General features: G+C 38.1%; 1 protein-coding gene across 3 annotated transcripts; it reads right to left on the bottom strand.

The window, feature by feature from the left end:
- Nucleotides 1–10926: 10926 nt before the first annotated feature.
- Nucleotides 10927–23026, bottom strand: LOC127449751 (uncharacterized). 3 transcript variants are annotated; one of them, XM_051713275.1, is made up of 10 exons: nt 22838–23026; nt 22095–22207; nt 21915–21976; nt 19637–20168; nt 19502–19555; nt 18248–18326; nt 17153–17303; nt 15307–15405; nt 14545–14723; nt 12023–13176 (listed from the first exon to the last, which is right to left on the bottom strand). In XM_051713275.1, exons 2-10 carry the CDS (start codon nt 22196–22198, stop codon nt 13033–13035), a joined length of 1404 nt encoding a protein of 467 aa, XP_051569235.1. In that variant the 5' UTR covers nt 22199–22207; nt 22838–23026; the 3' UTR covers nt 12023–13032. The 3 variants fall into 3 exon arrangements, with proteins under 3 accessions (XP_051569236.1, XP_051569235.1, XP_051569234.1); XM_051713274.1 differs by having other exon boundaries at nt 12025–13176; nt 22826–23026; XM_051713276.1 differs by lacking the exon at nt 15307–15405 and having other exon boundaries at nt 10927–13176; nt 22826–23026.
- Nucleotides 23027–26278: the final 3252 nt, after the last annotated feature.

Genomic DNA, 26278 nt, shown 5'->3' with positions numbered 1-26278 from the left:
GCTTAGCTGTCTCTAAATTAATTTGTAAAAACTGGCTTTAATTTCCCAATGGCTTGCTAAGTCAGTGTGTAGCATGGACTTAGATAAAGGGTAATGCTGTAACCCATATTGGAAGACTGCTTGGAACAGTGTTGACTAATTTCAGTAGTTTGGGGTGGACTGTGAAAAAAGTTTATTGACTGACAAGTATTGCTATTAGCCCTGCTGAGTCAGTGCGATTAACACCACCTTCTATTTTCAATGGCAAAAGCTGACCTCCAGTTAGGGTTATGACAAAAATCGGAATTTTCGATTTTTTTCCTTTGGTTGTTAGTTTCGATTTACAGAACCAACAGAACTGAAGAACAGTTTAACAACAGAACAGTATTTTAAATTAAAATACTTATTTTGTGTAGTATTTTGATGAACATCCCCTTATAATCTCATTTTGTAAGTTGCTTTGGATAAATGAAACTAAATGTAAATAAATGTTATAATCAATGAAGCTGTCACTGAAAGTTTCACTTGACTGAAGGGTTTAATAAAAAGATTCAATGCCATAAATTTTGCAAGCTTTTGCAAATATAATAAAAAGTTTTAGACTAGTTCTTCCCAGGTGCTCACTGTGGCAATCTGGTATCTTTTTAACAAAACTTTGTTACCTGATGAATTGATAAAAACCTGCTCAAATCACAAGAGGGCAATAGATTTTTTAGGCATGACCACGAAACCAGTGCTGCATCCGAAACCAGGAAAATGCTGCCTTCCGAGGCTGTATATGGAGACAGGATGAAAATAAGGTGCTTTTCAAACTGTACGGAGACCAGTTTCCTTAAGAGTTCCATTCATTCAAAACAGATGTAAGTTAAGCCATTAACTGATTAGGCAGCAAGTCAGCTGCCTACGTTTTCGGATTGAGCCTGTATGTGGTAGATGAGTCAATAGTTGAGGAGTAGGGAGAGACACGGATAAAAAACAAATTCGTTTGAATGGACTGGGGACAAAATGTCGTAGATATTTTCCAAAAAGATTCAACTCATATTTCTGCCCAAGTCCGCCATGACAGTTGTTGGTTTAAAGAAGAAAATCCGTTCTAGTGCCCCTTGCGGAAATGCTGAGAATGCAGCGCATACTTGCGATGTGCTATGAAATGAGCGCTGACATATTTCACAACGCAACAACGCGTGAAATCGAGCTTGCGTAGCAAGGTGCGTCTGTGTTCATGTACTTGCGTAGAGTATGTTTTGGCCTTTAATGTCAGCTTGATAATCTCATCGGTAACTATTTATTTACACCAGGCAAGTAGGCTATTGTTCTGAAAACAAAACACAACTAATAATAAAAAAAACGGTAGGCTGTCATCTGCTCAACCGCACAACGTGACCAATGCAAAGCAAACGCATTTACTCACGTGACCCTCTACTGCAGCGCTGCTGAACCTGATGTGTGTCATGTTTTGAAAGGCTTGGGATGAGCATGGGCGCGTGAATGGTTTGTCCGCGCCGCGCGCTTCTGCTGACTAGCTCAGTTTCGTCACAATTGTTTAACGTTGCAGTCAGTTCATAACTAAATACAACAGGATGCACGAATATGAGCAAGGATTAAAAAGAAAGAGGAAGTTTTGGCATGCAGGTGCAAGGAACTTCAACATGTCGATGGATTAAAATACACTTATCTCTAGCTATCGCTCATGTGTGAGTGATTATTACTTGTAATTGTTCCAATAGTGGATCAAATAATAATTTGCGGACCCCCTGAGGATCGCGGACCCCCTGTTGAAGATCCTTGCTCTAGAGTGTAAAGAAAATGGTGCCAAAAACAAAAAACATCCAGCGACCGCTGCGTGGTTTGACATGTTGTGCATTCTGAGATGCTACTCTGCTCACTACAGTTGTACAGAGCTTACAGTTACTGTAGCCTTTCTGTCAGCTCCAACCAGTCTGGTCATTCTCTGTTGACCTCTCTCATCAACAAGCCATTTTCGTCCACAGAACTGCCACTCACTTGTTGGTTTTTTTTCGCACTATTCGCTATACACTCTAGAGACTGTTACGTACTCAAACCAGCCCGTCTGGCACCAACAATGCCATGGTCTAAATCACTGAGATCACATTTTTCCCTATTCTGATGGTTGATGTGAACATTAATTGAAGCACCTGACCCATATCTGCATGATATTTTACATTACACCACTGCCACAAGATTGACTGATTAGATAATCACATGAATAAGTAGATGTACAGGTGTACCTAATAAAGTGGCCAGTGAGTGTACATGTTAAATGATAAATGATAGCATTTTCTAAAACTCCACCACACAGACCAATACGCATTTTTATAAATTCCTGGTTTGGAATTAAGAAAAAAACACTACATTGATTTATAATTAATGATTTTACTAACATTCATTGTAATTGTTTATAAAGCATATCTGTTGACCACTTATCTGAATAGACTAGAGTAGCTCATCCCACTGTGGTGTTTCTCTGAATCTCATAGACATGTTGAATACAGTGCTCCACACTCTTAACACTCATCCTCTAGAAGACAAGCATCTAGATATTCACACAGACGTTTAGGGCAAAATAATAATTTCTAGCGTTTATTTGATTGACTCAGTTTCTGTTGCTATCTTTTTTTGGCATGCAGAACATAAAATTGCAGTTCACAGATTTTGAGTGCGGCCCCGCGACCAGCGTGCAGTGCAAGGGAACATTAGGGTGCCTACACACTAGAGTTAATGTTGCGTTAGATAACGCTGCGAATGCATTGATTTCAAAGGGGGTAGTGTGTCAGAAGGACGGAGGGGGAAAACGCAAGGGTTTTCAATACAGAAGCTCCGTCATGTGACCAAAAGTTGAAAAAACATTTGTCACGTTATTTTTATTTGTATAGCGCCTTTCACAACACACATCGTTTCAAAGCAGCTTTACAGAAGATCAGGCATTAACAGAAAATGAAACTGTAATATCTATAATGTCTTAGAGTAATCATTGTGTAGTTTGATAAAATAGGATTGTGAATTGTGTTTAAAAATAAGTAATTAAATAATAATTGTATTTATAACCCCAGTGAGCAAGCCGAAGGCGACTGTGGCAAGGAACACAAAACTCCATAAGATGTTGGTTAATGGAGAAAAATAACCTTGGGAGAAACCAGACTCACTGTGGGGGTCAGTTCACCTCTGGCTAACATCATGAATATAATGCCAATATTACTTATGTATAGTGCAAGTCATGGTTTAAAATTAATTTAAACAAAGTAAATGTTAAGGGTCAGTGTTTAAAACAAAGATTTTGTAAAAGCTGTAAGATTAATGACTAATGTCTTTGAAGTTCATCCTGGATTAACTGCAGAAGTTCACATAGATGCAATTGTCCTTTGTTAGTTGGCCGATGAAGGCTTTTGTTAGCAATTCATTGATAGTCTACGTATTCCATTTCAAGAGTGTAGTCCATCATTAGACCAAGGTGATGCAGGCAGTGATCATTTAGGTGCATCGCAGTTCAACCTGCCGGTAATTTCATTGAGGTCTATCCTAAATCCAAGGTTCAGGTAAAGGCATATGAAGTATCCCATGTATTATGGTTGGAGTTGGCACCAGTTCATCCTCTGAAGTCCATCATAATAGACTGAAGTGATGTTTGGCTGGCACCGGCTGCATTTAGTCGTCATCACTCAGAGACACATAGCAGTGGAGTTCAACACGAAACAGGAATGGAGCTGGATCCAGCCGGTTCTGGTGACCTCAGGATAGGAGTCCCAAGGCAGAGACAGGGATACAAATAAAATAATATTAGCGTAGATGCCATTCAATTTATTGCAGAGTTATAGATCATGATCAATGTTTCTGGTTTCTGGTTCCGGCAGACCTAACTAAAGCAGCCTAATTGTGAGTTGAAGGATAAATTAGGTGTATGCCTGGCTAAATAGATGACTCTTTAGTCTAGACTTAAACTGAGTGAGAGTGTCTGCATCTCGAACAGTGTTAGGGAGACTATTCCATAGTTTAGGAGCCAAATATGAAAAGGATCTACATCCTTTTGTGGATTTTGATATTCTAGGAACTTTTAAATTAGGCTTTGAATATAAATATTATGTCTAATAGGACCCTGATAAGTAGTTCCTGGTTGATTCATCCTCCTCTTGGCAGTAAGGCAGCATGAAATCACTTGATGAGTGCAAACGCAGGGATAACTGATGACTGGTAAGTCAACATTCATTGCTGTAGCACCACGCCAGCGAAGAGACACTGTAAAGTGAAATCATGACATAGAGAAAGAGAGAGAGAGAGACGTGCTTAAGATGGATAATAAAGAAAAGTGGCTGGCATACTGAGCGAGCAAGACCATACAGAAGGTGTGACCACTTTTGCATTAAAGGTACATTAAGTTGGGGGCCTGGGTAGCTCAGCGAGTATTGACGCTGACTACCACCCCTGGAGTCGCGAGTTTGAATCCAGGGTGTGCTGAGTGACTTCAGCCAGGTCTCCTAAGCAACCAAATTGGCCTGGTTGCTAGGGAGGGTAGAGTCACATGGGGTAGCATCCTCGTGGTCGTGATTAGTGGTTCTCGCTCTCAATGGGTGCGTGGTAAGTTGTGTGTGGATTGCGGAGAGGAGCATGAGCCTCCAGATGCTGTGAGTCTCCGCGGTGTCATGCACAACGAGCCACTTGATAAAATGCGCCGATTAACCGTCTCAGAAGCGGAGGCAACTGAGACTTGTCCTCCACCACCTGGACTGAGGTAACTGCACCACCATAAGGACCTAGTAAGTAGTGGGAGTTGGGCATGCCAAATTGGGGAGAAAAGGAGAGAAAATTATCTACAGAAATGCTTACTGTACCTTTATATATATATAAAGGTACATTAAGTATTTTTGTAGTGCTTTTTACAAAGCTTTCTTTAAGTGTTTAATCTTTAGTAACCTTTTCAAGTGATTTTAATAAGGAAAATGTTGAAAGTTTTACCAAACAATTAGGGTAAATTCACTTAAGAAAATGTGACTTTAGCTGAAAGGTGAGTAGTTTGCTTCCCTGATAAATATAATTCAAAAAATGTAAAATGCATTACATTATTGTGGCAGACGAGTAAAGCATTGCTAAGACAATACAAAAAGTTTCTTAAATAGGCAATATATATTTTATTTCCATATTATTGAACATAATCTTATCATTGGCCTACAGTCCACAGCAACCCATTATGCAACTGAATTCATCAATCTGTCTCGTCAAGGGCTTTTCTAAGGACACATCAATGTACACATGTGTCTGACTGACGTTTCTGGAGCATCTCACTTTGGTTGTGTCACATCATAAACACAGCAATTGTAGGTCGCTGTGTTAAGTTAAACGTAGTTTGAAACTTAGAAAAACACGCGTCCTAATCTTGTGCAGATGCTAGTGTCAAGAAAGTATGCGGTTTGTTCTCTGTACAGCTGCGTGTTGTCTATACAGTTGGAGTTTTGCTTACTGCCCCCTGCTGAAACCAGGTGGAACTTCAAGCTTGAAATGATCAGATATCTGAAATACTCCTTACTACGGTCTGGATATCTGATTAAATGCGTACATTTTTTAACATGTTATTTTTTATATAATCACACTAAATTAACATGTTAAATCAACAGCCCTAATTTATATACTAAATATATCACTGACCCTGCAGGAAATAGCTATTCATAAAGCACTTTTTAATGGACCAAATGTGTTGCGCAGGAATTACATCAGTAACACATGATCAAAAGCTCTTCCACATAGAAAAGTAGTCCCATTTCAAAAACTTTTTTAGACAACTTGACAGCTCAAATAGCTGATTTTATAGTCACAGATGCAATTCACAGACATTAAGGGGGGATAGTTGACCCCAAAATTAAAATTTAGTCATCATTTACTCACCTCATGTTGTTTCCAAACCTGAATGACTTTCTTTCTTCCATGGAACACAAAACGAGATGTTAGGCAAAATGTTAGGTAATGACCATTCACTTTTATTGTAAAAAGAGGCAATGAAAGTAAATGGTGACTGAGACTAACATACTGCCTAAATCCCGTGTTGTGTTCCACAGAAAAAAGAAAGTCGTAGGCTGTAACCAATCCAACAACAAAACATGACCGTCATTTCCAGACGCAACAAGGATAACACACTCCTTTCTAGACACAAGATAAAAGACTTTCCAAACTGTGAACCCAAGAGACTTGTCTCTTGGCAGTTTATAAGGACACGAATGCCACTTCGCCGCCCTTCTTTATACAGTGCCATTACTTTTCCAAATATATTTGGGAAACTAGGAATGAATGACTAATATAAGCCTTTGGAGTTCCAGGGAAGAGATTCTGTAACCAAGGGAATTCTTGCTGTTAATATATTTCAGTAAACCAAAATAGCTCATGCACAACATTACTAGGTACCTTTTCTTTGTATCAACATTATACTTTTTTTCAAACATTGTATAATGAGGAAGGACCTTGTGGGAGAGAAAAACAGAGATTTTATTTACATGTTTTATGCAAAAATACCAGAATATCCCTTTAAAGCTGTTGGAAAGGCAGATAACACCCAAATGTGAGGCCTGCTGAATGCTTTAAAGTCAAGTGCAGATAAGCCCTTCGCTCTACATTATGCAATTCGGGTTCGAGAGCTGGCAGTGATGCATTTTTTATACTTAAAGGCCAATATGCTGCAAATAATTATGGGATGAGGAGAGATGCTTTTAAAGCAACAGTTCAAACAAAAATGAAATTTCTGTCACCATTCACTCAACCTCATGTAGTTTCAGCTGATTTTCTTTCTTGCACGGAACACAAAAGGATAAACTGTTTCAATAAAGCTAAAGGAAAATGAATGGGGAATGAAAGCCCAAATAATTTCTCAATATCCAATTAAAAGATAAAAACACATCTATTCATTAATAAATTAATTAAAAGACAAACTTCCAGAATAGTGAATTGCCTTTTAAACAGTGTTGGGCATGTTACTTCTAAAATTAAAATTGTTTAACTGAATTAATTACAGTACATGCCTGTTCATTAATCAAATTAATCGCAATTAATCACGTACGTCATTATTTGCTGAGAAAGGCCCCCCAATAAAGAATTCAAATAAAAAATGCATAATAATTGAAATATTTATAAATATACCATGTAGGACCTTTAATAAATGTATAGTACAGATTGAAATTCAGTTTGAAATAAATTGCATTGTGGCAGATGAATGAAGCATTGATTAGACAATACAAAAAGTGGCTTAAGAATTCAATACATTATTTGTTTTATTCTCATATCATTGATGCTTTGCATTGAGTTCATCAATGTGTCCAGTTCTGGATGACTTAATTTCAGCCAGAATATGGGAAATCCCGGCTTATGTGGGACAGCTGGCAACCCTACAGTTGACAGTTTGACATTTTGAGTTTGAAGTTAACATGTTGCTAAGTGAACAACATTGAACAAAGATTGATCTCTTTTTTTTTAATCAATACTTTTCAGTCTTGAAATCGTTTCAAGTATACTTATTATCAGCATTCCTTAATAGTATGTTTCTTTGTCAAGCCGATATAATGATCTGGATATAATGTAAAAAACCTTGTTGTTTTTACATTTCCTGAAGAAAATGTTTCAGTTAGCCATCTTGGATTTATTTTTTTTTCACTGAGCTCTGCTTAGTGTGGTCTGGCTTGGGATTGGAAAAATTGCGGTTACAGCAAGACACTTACAATGGAAGTGAATAGGGACAGTCGTTTCAATAGTATAGCTACAAGATGTTAACATCATGCTAAAGGGATAGAAATGAAAATTCTCTCATCATTTACTCACCCTCATGCCATCTCAGATGTGTATGACTTTCTTCTGCTGAACACAAACAAATATTTTTAGAAGAATATCTCAGCTCTGTAGGTCGATACAATAAAAATGAATGGTGACCAAAACTCAGAAGGGCCAAATGACAAAGGCATCATAAAAGTAAATCCAGTGGTTTAATCCATGTCTTCTGAAGCAATATGAGAGGTGTGGGTGAGAAACAGAACAATATTTAAGTCTTAAAATAAGTGAAGACTGTAAATCTACACTTTCACTTTCATATTCAACCACCTACTGTTTGGGGCTGGTCAAAGGTAGAGATTTATAGCATATTAAAAAAAAAAAAAAAAATGTAAATATTGTTCTGTTTCTCACCCACACCTATCATATCACTTCAGAGGATATGGATTTAAACACTAGAGTCATATGGATTACTTCTGTGCTGCCTTTGTCATTTTTTGGCCCTTCAGAGTTCTGGTCACCATTCACTTGCATTGAATGGATCTACAGAGCTGAAATATTCTTCTAGAAATCTTCATTTGTGTTCTGCTGAAGAAAGAAAGTCATACACATCTGGGATGGCATGAGGGTGAGTAAATGAGATCATTTTCATTTTGGGTGAATTATCCTGTAACAAGTTCAAAGGAATGAAAAATCGGGAAACGGCGATTCCAACTCAGGAATGTCACTTTTATTGACAAAATAATGCGTTTGCTTCAATGCGTAACGATATAGCTTCATAAACGTACATTATCACAATGACATCGGCCCACACACACAAACAGCTTGTCAGCTAGGCTCTCTCTTTCACACACTCTGAGGACTGGCCTTTTATTTCCCCCATCTCTCACTGTGAACACAGAAACAAGCAATTACCAGCAAGTAATTTAAGGTGAGAACCCTTTCAGCTTACTCTCTTTCCAGACAAATGCTCGACCATGCCCTCGCCTACACGTTGTTATGTTATCCCTTTAACATAGATTTAGTGTGATTAAATTGCTTTCTAACCTTGTCAGTGTAAAGTTATACCCCACTGATTCTTGAGATCAGGGACAAAACATGTTTTTTAATACTAAATTAATTTGAAATGGATATATTTGTAGACAAAGGTCTCAGCTAACGAATGATGTAAGGGAACAGGTTTTTATAAAAACGCTTTTTTTCTTCTGAAAATTGACATTTATTCACTTCATAACTTGCATCTTACTGTCATTTGTGTCAACTCCGTCAGACACACCAAAAAGCGTGCTATTTTAATTTGATTCACCCAACAAGTGTAAAATCTTCAATTATCTAATAAGATTGTTCAGTAAAGAAGTGATAAAATACATTCAATATATTTTTTATTTTCTGTTTTCATACTATTCTGAAAATTCTGTTGACAAAATTTCATATTTTTCCATCTTAACCATGTGTTGTACACTGGAGCCATTCCCCCTCTCCCCTCCCTCTATAAACTAAACTAAAATGACAAAAATGATCCCACAATATTAACAGAAATTATAATAATGAGAATGACGGAGTTGACAAGTTGAAGCTGTGACCGCAGAGACTTATACATTGTTTGTTTAAAATATGAAAAATATCAAACGTACCAGACCACGTGTCCTACTGTTGCATCCACCATGAGCAGGAAGTGGGAAATGGGTACTTGGAGTTAAAGCTGACCAGGACATTTTCTGATTTATTCAGGATTAAAAAAAAATCTGATGAAGTTGTTGCAAAGTGAGGACAAGACTTTGATATGCAGTTTTTTATGGGAAATATAAATTAAAGTTTTCTTAATGCATTGTTTGATATCTTACAGAACTCTACCTTTCATTTGATATTTATATTTATGAATTTGTTGCATTTTTAAACACTTTGTTTAGCAGTTTAACATTGTGACCTCTTGCTGAGGACAGGTTAAATTACATGTGCTTCCAAGTATTGAGCATGCATTAAAAAAATTCTAATGAAATTATTTTAAAATAGAAGTAAAAAATGCCCTGAGTATACACATTTCCTTTAGAATTAACTTTTCCAGTATTTGTATTGTTATGAATTTCTTGATTTTTTAAATAAAGATGACTTTTGTATGCAAGTCATGTTTTGTCCCTTATCTCAAGAATCAGTGACCCAATACAACTTCATTGCCATGATGACGCAACGCCGGCAAACTCTATACGTTCACTGTATAAAATGTATTGAATATATTTTTTCAGATGTCATGCAGAATAGAGTTTGTATCACATTATAGTCAAGCTAACTCGTATAATATTAACATATTGTGGCTATACTTTTGAAACGGTATGTATTTTAATGTTTAAGAACTGGCCCCGTTCACTTCCATTGTAAGTGCATAACTGTAAGTCGAAAATAATATCTGTGGTAATCAACGTTATGCTACAAATGCTGTTGATTGAGCTTAACTTGTATTAAATCTGAAATATGTTGTCTAGGTAGGCAGCTCACTAGGTTTTAGAACAGAATTGGCCCTCCTTTGAGTTCTCAACTGTTGTTTTTCTACTTTATTTTCTTTCTCCTGTGATGGGAGTAGCAGTCCCTTGAACGTGTTCCCGGGAGAGTCGGTGACATCATTGGAGTGGGCGGGGGCTGGAGGAGGGTGCCCACCCACGGCCCGCTGTGAACCCAGTGCCACCTGTCTCCCAGTCTGGAACAGCTTGTGCCTCCTGTCTGTGGGCTCCCGGCCCCTAATGGGCCCCACAGAGTTTTCCAGCACCAAAGACTACACCGCACACTCTCAATCTATCATTTTCACACACTCAGCGTGAAACCGACTTAAATAAACAATTTCAGCACTCTAAAATGTTGCTGCGCAAGAAGGGTTGGATAAGGTTTGGGACTGTCAGCAGTCTTTATTTTTCAATTCTGTTTGGTGACGCTAAAGGCTCGGTCACATTTAACTACGAAATTCTGTAAAGAAGGTGTGGGCAGATGTTGAAGGGATATTTTCATTTTTAGATGAACTTCTCTTATCATTTACTCACCCTCATGCCATCCCAGATGTGTATGACTTTCTTTCTTCTACAGAACAAAAATGAAAATATTTAAAGAATATTTCAGTTCTGTTGGTCCTTACAATACAAGTGGATGGTGACCAGAAATCAGAAGGTCCAAAAATTACATAAAGGAGGCATAAAAGTAATCCATATGACTTCAGTGGTTAAATCCATTTCTTCAGAAGTGATATGATAGGTGTGGGTGAGAAACAGATAAATATTCAAGTCATTTTTTACTGTAAATCTACACTTTCACATTCAGCCACCTACTGGTTGGGGCAGGTCAAAGGTGGAGACCCGTCACATCAATACGAAGATAGCTACCTTAAATTTGCTTATTCAAAAATCAGACAATGCAAGACAACCGCATTTACATGAGACTTGAAATCATTGAGATATTTTGTGCTTTTGACATAAACAGGAATGCGCACAACACTTGCGCACATTTTTTAAACACGTAAGAACAGCAGCAAAGGTGTTTACATGCAACGCAAAATTGCGGTAATGGGTGGAAAAACTATGTTTGCCAATTGGTTTATGCTGAAACCATTAATGACCATACCCCATTAAAGGACAACCGTTCAGGGTGTTTACATGATGTTACATGTTGTTGGCTTATTAAGTACAATCGGTGTAAGATCGTAAACCTAAACTCGGATTCATTTTTGTGAAATGGTTTATTAAATAACTTAAAGTCCCTGTGCATCATTTCACATTGTCTTTTCTGTAGCTAAATATTAAGTCAAATGTCCCTGTTCGTTGTTTTCAACTTTGTTATTTGAAATTAAAATGTTTCCAGTTTAATTAGTTGCATTTTGTGTAATGTGTTCTGTGTGTAATGCTGTCACCCTAACTGAGATCATTATTGTTGTTGCGTCATATAAATACATACTGTACATAATATCTGACAGTTATAAGGTTTTGTCCCCTTAAATGGCTTTAATGTAATTAGCTACTTTTTGTTAGTAAATTGTAGTGTAGCTAACAACTTTCTCGAAAAGGTAGCTTGACTGTAGTTGAACTACTTTAAATTATAAGTAGCTTGAGATGCAACCGCTTTAAATAACTTCCTCAACGTTGATTCCCAAGCATACATGCCTCATTGCAGGCAACTGAAGTGGAACGTGTGAATTTAAGATACGTTGCGCCCCTGTTCGATTTATCATTCTAATGATCTATTGATTGGCGGTGCTGCTCATGACAGCTTTGCACTCCTCAGGATGTGAGAAAAGCCGTGTGGGACTCGTCGAGATGAAATCAATGAGAAATAGCTCCTTTGTTATGCTCGTCTGGTGACTCAGAGGTTTGAACGGTCAGACTTGAATGAACGACCACACTAACATTAGCAATTTACAGACAATCAGCTTACCAAGTGGAAAAATGTATAGTCACTGTGACTAACACATCTATTTTGGCACAATTTTAAACGCATTAATATTGTTTCAGAAAACAAGTAACTACTAGTTTTAATGGACCTTTTGGACTTACCTTTTCTATTTGTCATTTACTTTACAACCTAAAAGTTTTATAAATGTGCTGTAAGAAATCACACCTCTTTCTTTGACAGAATTTGACTGCAAACAATTAAAAAGAGCCAAGGGAGTGGCCTGCACTGTTTTAGCCAATCAGAAAACAAGCCAATCAGTTTGAACTGGCCAATTGGTTGAAAGTTAGAGTCACTTACAGCACATTTAATTGTATAGTAAGGGGCCGTTCAAATGCACTGAAAAACCAAGATAGAACACAGGTGTCTTAAGACACGTTTTGACATGAATCCTGAAGACAAACAGAAAATACAGCGGAATGCAGTGCAACTTCAATTCCTGATGGAATTCATTAAGAACAGAGTATAGAATACATCGCTCTCTGTTGGCAAAAACACATGGCTGATGGCTGTTATTTGGTAAGTTAAAGCTCAAGTGAGTTGAATTCAGTCAGGAACTCAGCAGGGAGCTGAACAAACTTCTGCAGCTCAGAGATAAACGATTTTATATGCAGGATGAACACATTTGTTTAAACTGAAATTAAATCCTGACTGGAAGCTGGAAGCTTTATTTATGTTACTTTAACACAGCTGCACTCTCTCAGGTCTACTGATCGGTCACATGACTCATAAGAAGTGCTTCGTTAAACATCCAAGCAAAAAAAATTCCAGAATACAGCCGTTCTCAGAATGCGAGTTCCAGAGATTCTGCCTTCCATCAGTTCATCTGAATCATTTTCCCTGTTGTACTCCATTGAATTAACCAACATGTTTTTACTCAGAGTCCAAAACCAGTGATGGGAACTGAACCCCTCCTTCAGCTAACAGTGAGTACAGGCTACGAAGAGCCACAGCACTGGGCCGCTCCGTACCGGAATCAGGTGAGGTCCAGTAAGATGCATGATAATCGGACATCGCCTGAAAAACAAAAAAACATGGCAAAAAGTTATTAATAATGCCTTGCAGAAAGCAATAAATTCACATTTTTGTCTCTTAGACTGTGATCTGTCCTATGACAGATGGGTTTGGCTTAAATATGCTCCGATTCAGAGAAAACAGATTTGGATGGACAATCAAATAACTTTGAAGCCATTTTTCATAGTTATAGAGTTGTTCAGGTTGTTGTCAAAAAATCCAAGACAATTAGAATTCTGTGGTTTTGGAAATGGATGACTGTTGCAGTCCTTATTTAGCGATGGGTTAGCAACATGCAATTTTAAAAGACACAATGGCTTCAAAATCCACAATTGCGCCCATTCGACGGTGTTGCTGTTTCAAAGTATACTCTTCTTACCGAGAGCGAATACGAAAGCGTTTGACGCATGGCCACTACAGCTGCTTTGTGATACTCTTTTAGTACAGTCAATGGCAGGCACATGCGCAGACGATGTGCACAGAAGAGGACCGCGTCCGCCTATCGAGAAAATCTGGGCCACACATGGTCAGGCCGTGCAGATGATGAAATTTGCATCACGCATACTGTGCGCGGAGTGATCGGCAATGTGGACTGCCGAGGTATACCTTTACTCATAATTGGAAAATCCCTATAGACCATTTTAAGGACTGTTCGTTGGTGATGTCAAGTGATGTCACTGTTCCATGAACATTTCCTGCTTGTCAAACCAGAGACCATTTAGCAGAGACGGACCACTTCTATTAAAATTAATGGAAGAAATTGGAACGCTCAACAGCAGTCAACGGTCAACAGAAAAAATACAGCCTTAACACAGAACGCGCCTCTCCTCGGGAGAATGGTCTCTACCTGCTGGTGTCTTCACGTGTCCAGGAACAGAGCGGTGAGGGTCCGATGTTAGATGCGTTGCTGGGGATTGGAGCACACATCGCGGCTGGGCTGCTCGAGTGAAGCCGGCACCACACGTGCCTCGGACCAATAAAATTTTACTGCTTGTTTGAAATATGTTCTTTTATCATAATCTTGACCAACTGTTTTGGAGAGTTTGGTCTTTCCCCATTCAAGTAGATAGGAGCTGCACTGTCATGATGCTTGTTTACACTGAAAAATAGCTTCCCAAACTGCCCAAGAGCATTCCAAAAATGTCCGCCTTTGTTGAAAGGATCCGGAAATACGTTTCTAATTCATTTGTTTTTGTTTACATTCTTTAAATGGTCTATTCTAAAAACCCATTGGAAATTCCTGATGAAACTCAAGGCATCTTAGCCTTCCGGGAACGCCTACAAATTCATTGGTTTAAAAAAAAAAAAAAAAAAAAAAAAAAAAGATTTCACACCAAACAAACAAACAAACCAAACCAATTTCAAAGATACCTGTTGAAGGTGAATGGCCTGCTGTAATTGCTCCACTCTGAGTCTTCGGCTCTCCAGCTCTCTGAGTTCAGTCTCAGTGGTGTAACACAGGATGGGCGGCAGACAGGAATTACCCCATTCCCCTCTCCTCCGGATGGGACACAGAGCTCCAGGGCGACACTTATTCCACTTCTCCCATTCTGAGGAATACAAGGGAGTTAGAGTCATTATCATTACTCAAATTTCCTAAGTGCATCCAGTTTATCGAATCATATAATCCAGATCAAGCTGTATAAACAGTAAAGTGAATTGTTTTCACTGAAACTCCATAAATTTGTCATAATTTGGTTTCACTGGAATTCTTAGCTATATATTAACATTGAATACCATGTCTACGTGATAAAAACAAGGCTAAAAATTTAATAACTCACTTCTAGATTTCATTGGAATACATCTGTCACTTTCCCAAGAAGCATAAACATGGGAACTCCTGTACATGAATCCCTTTGGGATCAGTTGTTTCTGTAGGATAGTGGATGTACAGTCTCGAAATGACAACTGTGTGTAAGATAGTTTGAGATGCTTCTGGTAAATCCAAAGGGACCAATTCAAGTTACTTACACTTATGAACCCTTAACAACAATGGGAGAAGGATGGGAATTTTAACTTTGTACTCTGCAGAAATACCACATTTAACTTTTAATTCTAGCAGACACACAAAAAGTGTAAGCAGTCATACATAATGAAAGTTGTTTGCCAAACTAGAGAGACGTTGTGAAGCACCTTTCTTGTGATGTCCAGCACACGTGAGAAGTTCTGTTGTCATCCTCTCCAGACCTTCCAGCATCAGTGAAGACTCATACTGTCTCTTTCCCAACGTCCCTGTGAGACACACAGTCACACAATTCCTTTTAGAGTTTCCTGACGAAACCCATAGTGAATTGGTGTCATGGCTGAATAGCTCTGTTGCATTGTGGCTTTGGTCTGTTGTTGGATGACTAGTTAAATATCCTGACCCATTCCTAATGACTGCATAGCAAAGCTCTTGCAACTACCAAGAAAACCTTAGCAACCACATAGCAATGCACTGGCAAACTCCAAGAACACCAAGGCAACAACATAGCAATGCTCTGCCAAGAACACCATTGCAACCACATAGCAACACAATACCAATCACCAATATCTCTATAGCAACAGCATAGCAATGCTCAAACAAACAACCAACAACTCCACAGCAACTGCATAGCAACACTCTGGCAACCACCAAGAACACCCTAGAAGTGACCGTATAGCAACGTTCTTGCAACCACAAAGAACACCTCAGCAACTGCCAAGAACACCCTAGTGATTGCCTAGCAACGCTCTGGCAACCACCAAGAACACCCTAGCAATTGCATAGCAATGCTCTGACAACCACCAAGAACACCCTAGCAACTGCCAAGAACACCTTAGCGACAGCATAGCAATGCTTTTACAAGTTACATCCACCAAAACACCCTAGCGACCGCCTAGCAATGCTCTGACAACCACCAAGAACACCCTAGCAACTGCCAAGAACACCTTAGCGACAGCATAGCAATGCTTTTACAAGTTACATCCACCAAAACACCCTAGCGACCGCATAGCAACACTCTCGCAACCAACAAGAATACTCTAGTAAACACATAATGACACTTTTGCAACTCCCAAGAACAACCTAGCAACCAACAAGAATACTTTAGTAAAAACATAATGACGCTCTTGCAACTCCCAAGAACACCCTGGCAACCACATAGCAATGCTCTGACAACCACCAAGAACACCCTAGAAGTGAGTGTATCGCAACGTTCTTGCAATCACCAAGAACACCATAGCAACTGACAAGAACACCTTAGCGACAGCATAGCAATGCTTTTACAAGTTACATCCACCAAAACACCCTAGTGACTGCCTAGCAATGCTCTGGCAACCACCAAGAACACCCTAGTGATGCTTAGCAACCGTATAGCAACATTCTTACTCTCACCAAGAAAACCCAAGCAACCACATAGTGACACACTGGCAACCACCAAGGACACACTAGTGACGCTTTCATAGAGCAGCTCACATTCTTCACATCTCATGCAACATATCTGCAGGCTCGCGGCAGACAAACGCTAATATTCTTCACCTCATTGCACAATAAATGCATCCGTGGCAGACAAACATAATTGTAAAGTTTTTGGTGGTACATCCAAAGAGATGAATACTTTAATAACACAGTGAAGCTGATGTCTTCTTGAGTTGTTGCCTAGTTACAGTGGAAAACAGCTGCTGCTTGTCCTCATGCTGATGACGTAATCAGACCGTGGTTTGGACCCAAAAAATATGATGTGAACAGAGACCAGCGGGGGCAAGGGGAGGGGGTAGGAAATAAACTCGGTTCAGTCCAAGCAATCGAACAAAGTGTGAAAGCACCCTCAATCTCCATATGCTCCAAATGAGCTGTCCATCTGTAATAATGGCCTGTGACTCAGATTAATAAATGCTAGATGACAGTGTTTTCAGCTCCTTATTGTCCTGTTGCTCATTTCGCAGCCCCTCTCTTCCTCCCACACACTTCTGTGTTCCTGCAGCCCTCATCTCTGTACCACAGCCGCACATACTCTACCTGGCTCTGAGTCCGCTAGGCAGCTCTGGTTAGTCTCCTGGGTCTGTAGCTCTGTGTGTAAGCAGTGTATCAGGTCCAGACAACGCTGTGTGAGCGCGTCCAGGTCTGTTGTGATATCTGCTTGAAATCCAGAAGGCCATTCTGAGGGGAACTAATACAGCAGCAGGTCAAGGAGAAACACGCTCTCTCTGGAGGACATGTCTGGGTGATATTGCTTAATATAAAACAGGACATTAAAGGAATATTCCTGGTTATTCATGACATCAATAGACAGTATTTGCGGGGGTCTGGGTAGCTCAGTGGTAAAATATGCTGGCTACCACCCCTGGGGTTCGCTAGTTCGAATCCCAGGGCATGCTGAGTGACTCCAGCCAGGTCTCCTAAGCAACCAAATTGGCCCGGTTGCTAGGGAGGGTAGAGTCACATGGGGTAACCTCCTCGTGGTCGCTATAATGTGGTTTGTTCTCAGTGGGGCGCATGGTGAATTGAGCGCGGATGCCGCAGTGGGTGGCGTGAAGCCTCCACACGCGCTATGTCTCCGTGGCAACGGGCTCAACAAGCCAAATGATAAGATGCGCGGGTTGACTGTCTCAGACGCAGAGGCAACTGGGATTCGTCCTCCGCCACCCGGACTGAGGCGAATCACTATGCAACCACGAGGACTTAGAGCGCATTGGGAATTGGGCATTCCAAATTGGGAGAAAAAGGGGGAAAAATCCCCCCCCCCCAAAAAAAATAGACAGTATTTGCAGCAATACAAAAATGTATTTATTTACTGTAATGGACTTACAATGGAAGCATAGCTCTCAAACATGCAGTAGCACATAACCAAAAGTTCATTCCACTAGAAATAGTAGTCGCCCCACAGCTAAATGTTTCATTTAGGCAACTTTAAAGCTTTCATTTCTTAAGATTTCATGCAAGTGTGTTTACAAAAAAATTTATGCTTCACATTTCTGCTATAAACCCTGTTATGCATTTGCTGTAAATGTGCTTTCAATGTATTTTTACAAACTGAGGGACGAGTCACTATTATTGTCATTCGGCAAATAATGGCAGAATTTTTAGGTGAACTATTCCTTTAATGAAGGATACAGTTGTGTGCAGTCTTTCAGTAAAGCGAGTTCTCTCTGGCACTGGTTTGGACTGTTGGGTTATCACTTTGCTCCACAATCTGGTGGTGAAAGCACACATCCATTTTACACACCAAAACCCACTTTTATGTAAGCTTATTACACTGCTTATTAAACGGTTACAAGGAAATAAAGAAATACATGAACATAAAATATTGATTGGTGTTGAAATTATGTAATTATGTGAGAAGAAATAAATCGCTGAACAGCTGAACTCCACCTCTGGTTTGCCTCAGAGATCTGTTGGTGTTTATTTTGTAATTAATGATGGTCTGACTGCTCATTATCCATCTTAATAGAAGACTACTTGCCAAATAAATAAATAAATAAATAAATAAATGGACATCCAACACTGATTTGAGTTAAAATAATTTTTTTGCTTACTTGTAGGGATCACACAGTGATCTGAGAAGCAGGAACGATGGCTCGCAAAACCAGGATGAGTGGTCTGATACATGGATGTGCGGTTGTTACTGAACAATATGAGACCACTAGATGGCGCCATTGAACATTCAAAATCGAGTAATCCAGAGAGCCGTGTAATAAGTCAAAATAATAGTTGTGATTTAAAGGAATATTCCGTGTTCAATACAAGTTAAGCTCAATCGACAGCATTTGTGGCATAATAATTATAAATACTTCGATTCGTCCTTCCTTTTCTTTAAAAAAAATCTGGGTTACAGTGAGTCACTCACAATGGAAGTGAATGGGGGCCAATCAGTAAACATTAAAATACACACTGTTTCAAAAGTATAGCCAAAAGATGTTAACAATATGCGTGTTAACATGGTTTTCGTGTGTTAAAATGACTTACTAACCTTTTCTGTGTAAATTTATATCCAATTTTACAACTTTGTTGCCATGACGATGCCATAAACCATAAAAGATGACTATTTGAACAACTTTACAGCTCTAATAATACACAAGTTTAAACAGAAGAATTAATGTTAGTGCTTTTATAAAATTATAAGCTTCACATTTCTACCTTTAACCCCTCTTAAAATTGGCCCCCATTCACTTCCATTAAAAGTGCCTCACTGTAACCTTGATTTTTGCTTTTTTTAAAGACAAGTCGAAATAATTTTTTGTAGTAATCAATATTATGCCACAAATGCTGCCAATTGAGCTTAACCTGTATTGAACCTGGAATATTTCTTTATTATATTTATTTGTATATTCTCATTTTATTTAAAGCAGACAACAATATTAGACTGACCTGTTCTGTTTTGCCCTCTGTGCTCGCCAAACTGGTAACAAAGGAGACAGTATCCTACGGCAACAAAAATTAATTGAAAATTTGAATATTAATATTTTATATATATGTATGACAAACATTTCATCACATACATACCATTGTTCATTAAACGCCAGAGTTTCTGTTGTGGATTTAATGTCTTTACCAAGTGCGCACATTTCTTTACAGGGTTGTTGGTAGGAGATCGATGTGGAATAATCTTCGGATAACTCTTTTGCATTTGTGGCTTTGACACTGATCTTCTGCTGGGATCCTGTGGAAGATATCTTCACCGGAGCGCTCTTTGGTACCGACTTGCCTTTAACAACCGGATGAGCAGACGGACCTTTCCGGACCAAAACAGGCCGCGTCCACAATGCCCCACGGGTCACGTCGCGTCCGTCTGCTCGTCTCTGTTGATTGGGATTCCTGCACATCTCAGAGGACGAGACAGTTTTCACCGGTTTTCTTTTATCCTCATGTTTAACATCATTAATGAGTGCTTTATTTATGCTCTTATTAGGAAGAGTTTTTAAGTTACTGTCAGAGGACATTTCTTTGTGAGCTTCAGATGTGCTGCGGATTCTCAGTGCTTTCTTTAGAACCTGCTCCAGTAGCTCAATTTCTTGTTTTTCTTCAGGTAGAATATCTGATTTGGAAAAAAAGAAGAAACAAAAAGAGAGAGTATATGTATATACAGTATATAGGCTATGCATGTTTCTTCAGCTTCAGGGCACTTTCAGCAATTAAATAATATTTTCACACTTTTTGTATAATTTGACAAAATTACAGCTTGATTGGAAATGACAGCCAATAAAAATACTCTGCTCACAAGTGATGTCATCAAACTTCACTAGTCTCATATTTCATCTCAAGCATGCTCTTCACCGACACTTTTGTAGGCCTGGTTAACAAGTACACTAACTTTCGAAACAACTTAATTATGGGCAAATTTCTTTGGTGTGGTGGAAATGACTCCACACCTACGGGACAGTTGTAATTTTGGAGAAACTGATAGAAATCATTTTCACACAATAAATATTGAAAAAGTTTGTGTTTACTTCACTCTTTGCTTAGATTGTCATAGTTTTAAATATCTCATAATTCATATTTTTATAATGGATTTTCAAAATTCATGAAAATTGCACAATTATCATGGCCTGGTTAAAAGTTTAAATATGTTAGTTTTAATAAAAATAATCAATCACTGGGACATGAAGTTGCCAAAGTTGAAAAAACACCCATATATGCATTATATACATGACATATACACTACCGGTAAAAGGTAGGGGTGCACCAATGTATCGGCTACCGATATTTATCGGCCAATAATTGACCAAATTAAAACCATCGGCATATCGGTTATGAGCATGAAAACACAGATATAAAAAATAAATGGTTTATTCATAATTAATTGGTAAAACACTTTGTAAAAACTCTGTGAATTCAAATGCACAATCCAGAAATAATAATAGCCACAATATGTTGAAGGGTTGGAACTCCTAAGAACATGTAATTTATTCATTTTTCTTTCTCGTTCTCAAGTTAATGTGGAAAAACCACCATAAACGGACATCACAGCTGTGAAAGCGGCACTTACAGGCTGCATGATGAGGGAAACCATCCAAAACGCTTTGAAACCAGCAGACTTTGACTTCTGAGACATCTGTATAATATCCATTCATGCTGCATAATTGATTGAATTAAGATTGAAATCACAATATTGCCTTGCACGATTACTAAACCTTAAAAGGCTATATTTAAATTTAAGATCTAGTTTGCGTTCAGCAATTCAGTCAGTGCTGTGTGAGCAAGCGGCGCCCTCTAGCGGTCTGGACTTTTTTTTTTCCATTATACCAATACAAAATAGAATGTAAAAGGAGGTTTTGTTTATTTGGTTAAATCTTTTTATTTTTCCATTATGTGGTTGACATTTCTGTGGAATTGCCCAACTTAAGCATAGTATGAACTGAAAAAAGTTTTATCATATACAGTAGATAAAAATGTTTTAGAAGTACAAAATAACCTACAAAAATTTTCATATCGGTGCAACCCTAGTAAAATATTTTGACACACCTATTCCTTCTTTATTAATACTAACTTCCACATTATGGAATAATAGCAAAGCCATCAAAATGAAATAGCAAATAGAAAATTTAATATATCATTTATACTTTTTTTTATATAATAATATGCTCCTACTTATCCATTTAACTAAATAAAAGTAAATAAGTTAGTTAAAATGCTAGTTTTGAATAGAAATTCATAATTAGGCACAGTTTATGTGTCTGTACAACACTATTGTTTTTTACGTATACGTTTAATCATATAGCAGAAGCTTCTATCCAAAGCCACAACAGAAATTATACTAAATTATGTAAGATTTTCCTCTTACCATCTTTCTCACTTCTGTCTGCTACAGTCTCCAACTCACTGTTGTCTGTCTTTCGTGTTCTCCTGCACAAATAAAGGATTAATCCATTTTTTTAATAATCTTGAACATTTTTAAGCCACTACTTCTGGTAAAGTACACTGTAATCACACAAACACACAAATAACATTTGGATTGTCTTACATCGAGTGTAAAATCTCCTTGCACTGTCTGATGGTGTCTGTAAGCCTTGATTCTTCCACTTTGCACATCTTGACAGCATCATCAACAGCATGAAGCAAAGACATGCTCAATATCTGATATATAGAGACAGGACAGATACACAACAACAGTCATTCAAAAATAATCATATATGTGACAAATAACATGGGCATGACATTTTTAATTTGAAACATCAAGATTTTAGGTTTAAATCGTGACTATTTCCCACCAATTTTCATCTCTTAATTATTATTTATTATTTATTTTTAAATAATTTAAAAAAAAATCTATGTAGACTCTTAATTGCAATGTCATAAAAACTGCAAGCATTCTAATTATTATTTATTTTAACAATTAATTAAATTATACAATAATGAGAACATTTTTTTTCTTTAACGTAGTTTTTGATGTATTATAGCATGTAAACCGTCATGTCAACTACCCATATGCATGCCTTTATTATAAGTGATGTCACCAATGACTATGCATGCATGCAAACATGGACTAAAAAGTTTAAACAAATGTGAAAATGAGCAAGAACAACACATCCTATGATAACAATCACACATGCACTGCATATTTCACTATTAATTATAAAGGAAAACGTTAAATAACACATTTAGAATATTGCCTTGTACTGTCATACATGCGACATTATTATCTAATATTATACATTATTCATAAAAATGCACATGAAGTGACTCGAAACACACCCGGAAACACACGTTTGCATGTAAGAATAGAGCTTTCTCTTCCAGTATACGTCGACTATCCCTTCAGCTGTTTGTGGGATTTAAATGAGTCGCGTTTGGCTCGCATTATTCAAACAAGACCAAATAAAAACATGAACACTGAGAAAAATATTAGCTTCAAACTCCAGCGCAATCCACAGTGTGCAACTCCTCTGTTATCGCGAGAATTCCTTCAAGTAACGCGAGATAAATTATCGCGAGAATGAACTGTCACGGCGTTGCTATGGAAACGAGTACGCGAGATCAGGTATCGCGAGAATGAGCTGTCACGGCGTTGCTACGGAAACGAGTACGCGAGATCAAGTATCGTGAGAATGAACTGTCACGGCGTTGCTATGGAAACGAGTACGCTAAACCCATGTGTTGATGTTCAGTGTTGAGCAGAAACTCGTTTAATTCTTCCACATGGAGCCACATAAAGAGTCGGATAGAGCTGTGCCAGTGCAGATCACTGTGCTGAGAGGAAATAATTTGGTAAGGTAAACTAGTCACAAAAATTATTCAAGCGAGACATTTACTCACGTTCTGGAAGCTTCTTACATGTTTGATGGAGGTGACAAATCTGTTCATTACGATTTTACAGTAATTAAAAAGTTAAAACTGATTACTAATTGTGGTATTATGGTGGAAACTATGGTTAACCCTTGTGCGACCTTCGGGACATTTTTGTTTTTTCGATCATTTTGGGGTTGGCGTTAATACCAACGTCATAAATTTTGTCAAAGGTTTGTATTTTGGGGTGAATTTTGATATTTCCACCTCAGTTCCTATAATACATCTATAACACACTGTGTACACACAATAGTTACACTCAGGACCTTCAGTGAAAATGTCCCCATTGAAACCCATTGAAACTGCAATATTCGAACCCAGTGCCATTAAAGCATAAAATCATGAATTCTGTGATATTATGCTTTCATTCCGGAGCCCTGGCTTCAAAATTTACCTTTTTAATATTTTCCACCAGGTGGCGCCATTTTTCTCATGTTTAGCCTATGGAGCAAATACATGCTTTTTCCCTATTTTCTGTTTGCTGTATTATAGAGCACTGCAGGACAACTGAATAAATGATGCAGCTAAAATTGTGTGGGTGTGTTGGTATGGATGTCAGAGCATGTTTTGTATGTGTGTACTGAGAAATGTGTGTGTGTGTGTGTAAAAAAAACAGTGGCATTATATAAACAAACTGGCATTTAAGGGTTAAAATCCTGAAAATGAATGAATATTTGGTAGTTATGATCAGGACTGATGTTGGTTAAAAAAATAAACTAATTGAAATACATCCGCCATATTGGCTATTTCAGTTTGTTCCATTCATTTTAATACCAGTGGTCCATCTTGGGCTAAATAGGCTTTGGCTTTAACACAATGTCCAATAATAATAATAATCTGTAGTTAACATTAACAAATCTGTCAAGTGTACAAGTATTTACAATTTTATGATTATTTCAGAGAGGCAGTAGAGCTGAATCCTGTCTCAGTTTTATTCGGATTGAGTTTAACGGATGTGTACTCGGAGACTCACCAAAATTGGATGTTTCTGTGGACAAAGAAGTAGTTTACAACTTCACCTGTAGTTTTGAATGCTCAGAGGCAGCCCATACACTGGATGACCTGGCACATAAACCAGTCATATGTAAGTATTGAACATTCACACAATTGTTGTTGTTTTTTTACCCAATTTTGTTTGTTGTTTTCATTGGTGTATTTCGTGTAGAACTTGTTAACTAAAGCTCTCCAGGATAAAAAAAAAAAATTACAAATTGGATCCATCCATCCATATGCAGTGCACCCCCCCCCCCTCAATTTGGAGTATAGAGTATTTTTACAGTGTTTTGGTCAGGATTTTTAATCATCCCAGTGTCTCGAGTCTTGTCAATTTGTTCACTAAAGAGATTCATTCAGTCACAATTTCTGCAGAATAAAAAAAAACAAAACAAAAAAAAAAACGCATTTTTAAAAGTAGAAGTTCAATTTGACATGGCATCTAAACATGGCCCCGGTCTAAGGGGGGAAGGGCTAGGGGGGCCATTGCCCCTAGATTTTCCTTGTAACAACACACCCACCAAGCCCCTGCCCTCTGACTCTTCAGATGAAGAAATAACCTATTGACTACCATAAATGTCAGACTCCACACTCATATGTGGCACAACAGTTAAATAAGTCCATCTAATGTAGAAAAGCAACTGAAAAAGCACAGGTAGACGTGTAACTGGTCCTGCTTGACCTGTTCCAAGCGGGATTTGAACCGGCATCAGCTGGCATGGGAGGCGTGCACGCTAACGAGGAGGCTAAAGGCTACAGCCTCTAGCGTCAGTCACTAGTGCGCCTCTTGAGGCCAGGGGAGTGAGGTTTATACATACAGCTATCACGTACCAGCTAGCTCCCGTTACAGATGCAAATTATTTTTGGGGTGAACAGCCCTTTAGAGCGTCTTTCACATAGTTACGTAGAAAAGCAACTGAAAAAGTGCAGTTGGACACAAAACATGTTCGGTGTGAGTGGCCTTTACAACAATCGAGTCTTTTACGTGTCATGAGTGAGTTGTTGATTCAGTTGACTCGTTACAAACACAGTCGTTCACGAGACCAAAACAATGGAAGATTCATTCAGTTCGTTAAAAGATTCATTCAGAAACACAGATTTGTTCACAAATGAAACACTTCTAGTCATTTTTAGGCATGAGTACACTCAAGTGAAGTAAAAAAAGACTGGACAAAACAACGACTGGACAAGTATGGCGAACAGTAAACACGGAAACACGTGCATCATTCTAAATAACGAATCAAACCACGTCCACAGTGTGTTTATGTTCTGAGGTGTTTTATAATAGACCGTTTTATGCCTATGAAACTAATTAGTTTTGGTAACGTTCATTCTATGAGACTAGGTTGGTTTATTGACTGTGGAGGATGATTTTTGGCTAACTGTGTCGTATGGAACAATAGATATACTGTTCAAAATAAATAAAAATAAGAGAAAGTATTTGGACACTTTCTGGTTGTCAATAAGAAGGAAGTTAGTCCTGAGGAAACTTCTAGCATAATTTGTTTGCACAGTACATGCCACATGCTTTCAATATTTTGTAATCAAATGTAATGACATTTATTTGTGCGTGTTCAATTACTTCATACTTGTATAATGCAATCTATAGCTAAGCATTAATTTATTTGTAATTTCTGAGCTAAATTGGTTATTTTTAAAGGTACAGTAAATATGTTTGTGTGTGTATACCTATAGTAACAGTGCTCGAGATCTTGCCAAAAGAGAAAAAACAAAAAGAGGAGAAAACTGCTGTTGTAGGACAAGCTACTCTGGATCTACTGCCTCTACTGCAAGGTAAAACCATTTACTTTCAATTCAATTCAAAAAGTACTTTAGACATTTTATGTGACTGTTCATGGACTGGTGACA

Source organism: Myxocyprinus asiaticus, chromosome 13 (genome assembly GCF_019703515.2).
Source record: "Myxocyprinus asiaticus isolate MX2 ecotype Aquarium Trade chromosome 13, UBuf_Myxa_2, whole genome shotgun sequence".
NCBI lineage: Eukaryota > Metazoa > Chordata > Actinopteri > Cypriniformes > Catostomidae > Myxocyprinus > Myxocyprinus asiaticus.
The sequence above is the reverse complement of the archived record's forward strand: the minus strand, read 5'-3'. Positions and strand labels throughout refer to the sequence as shown.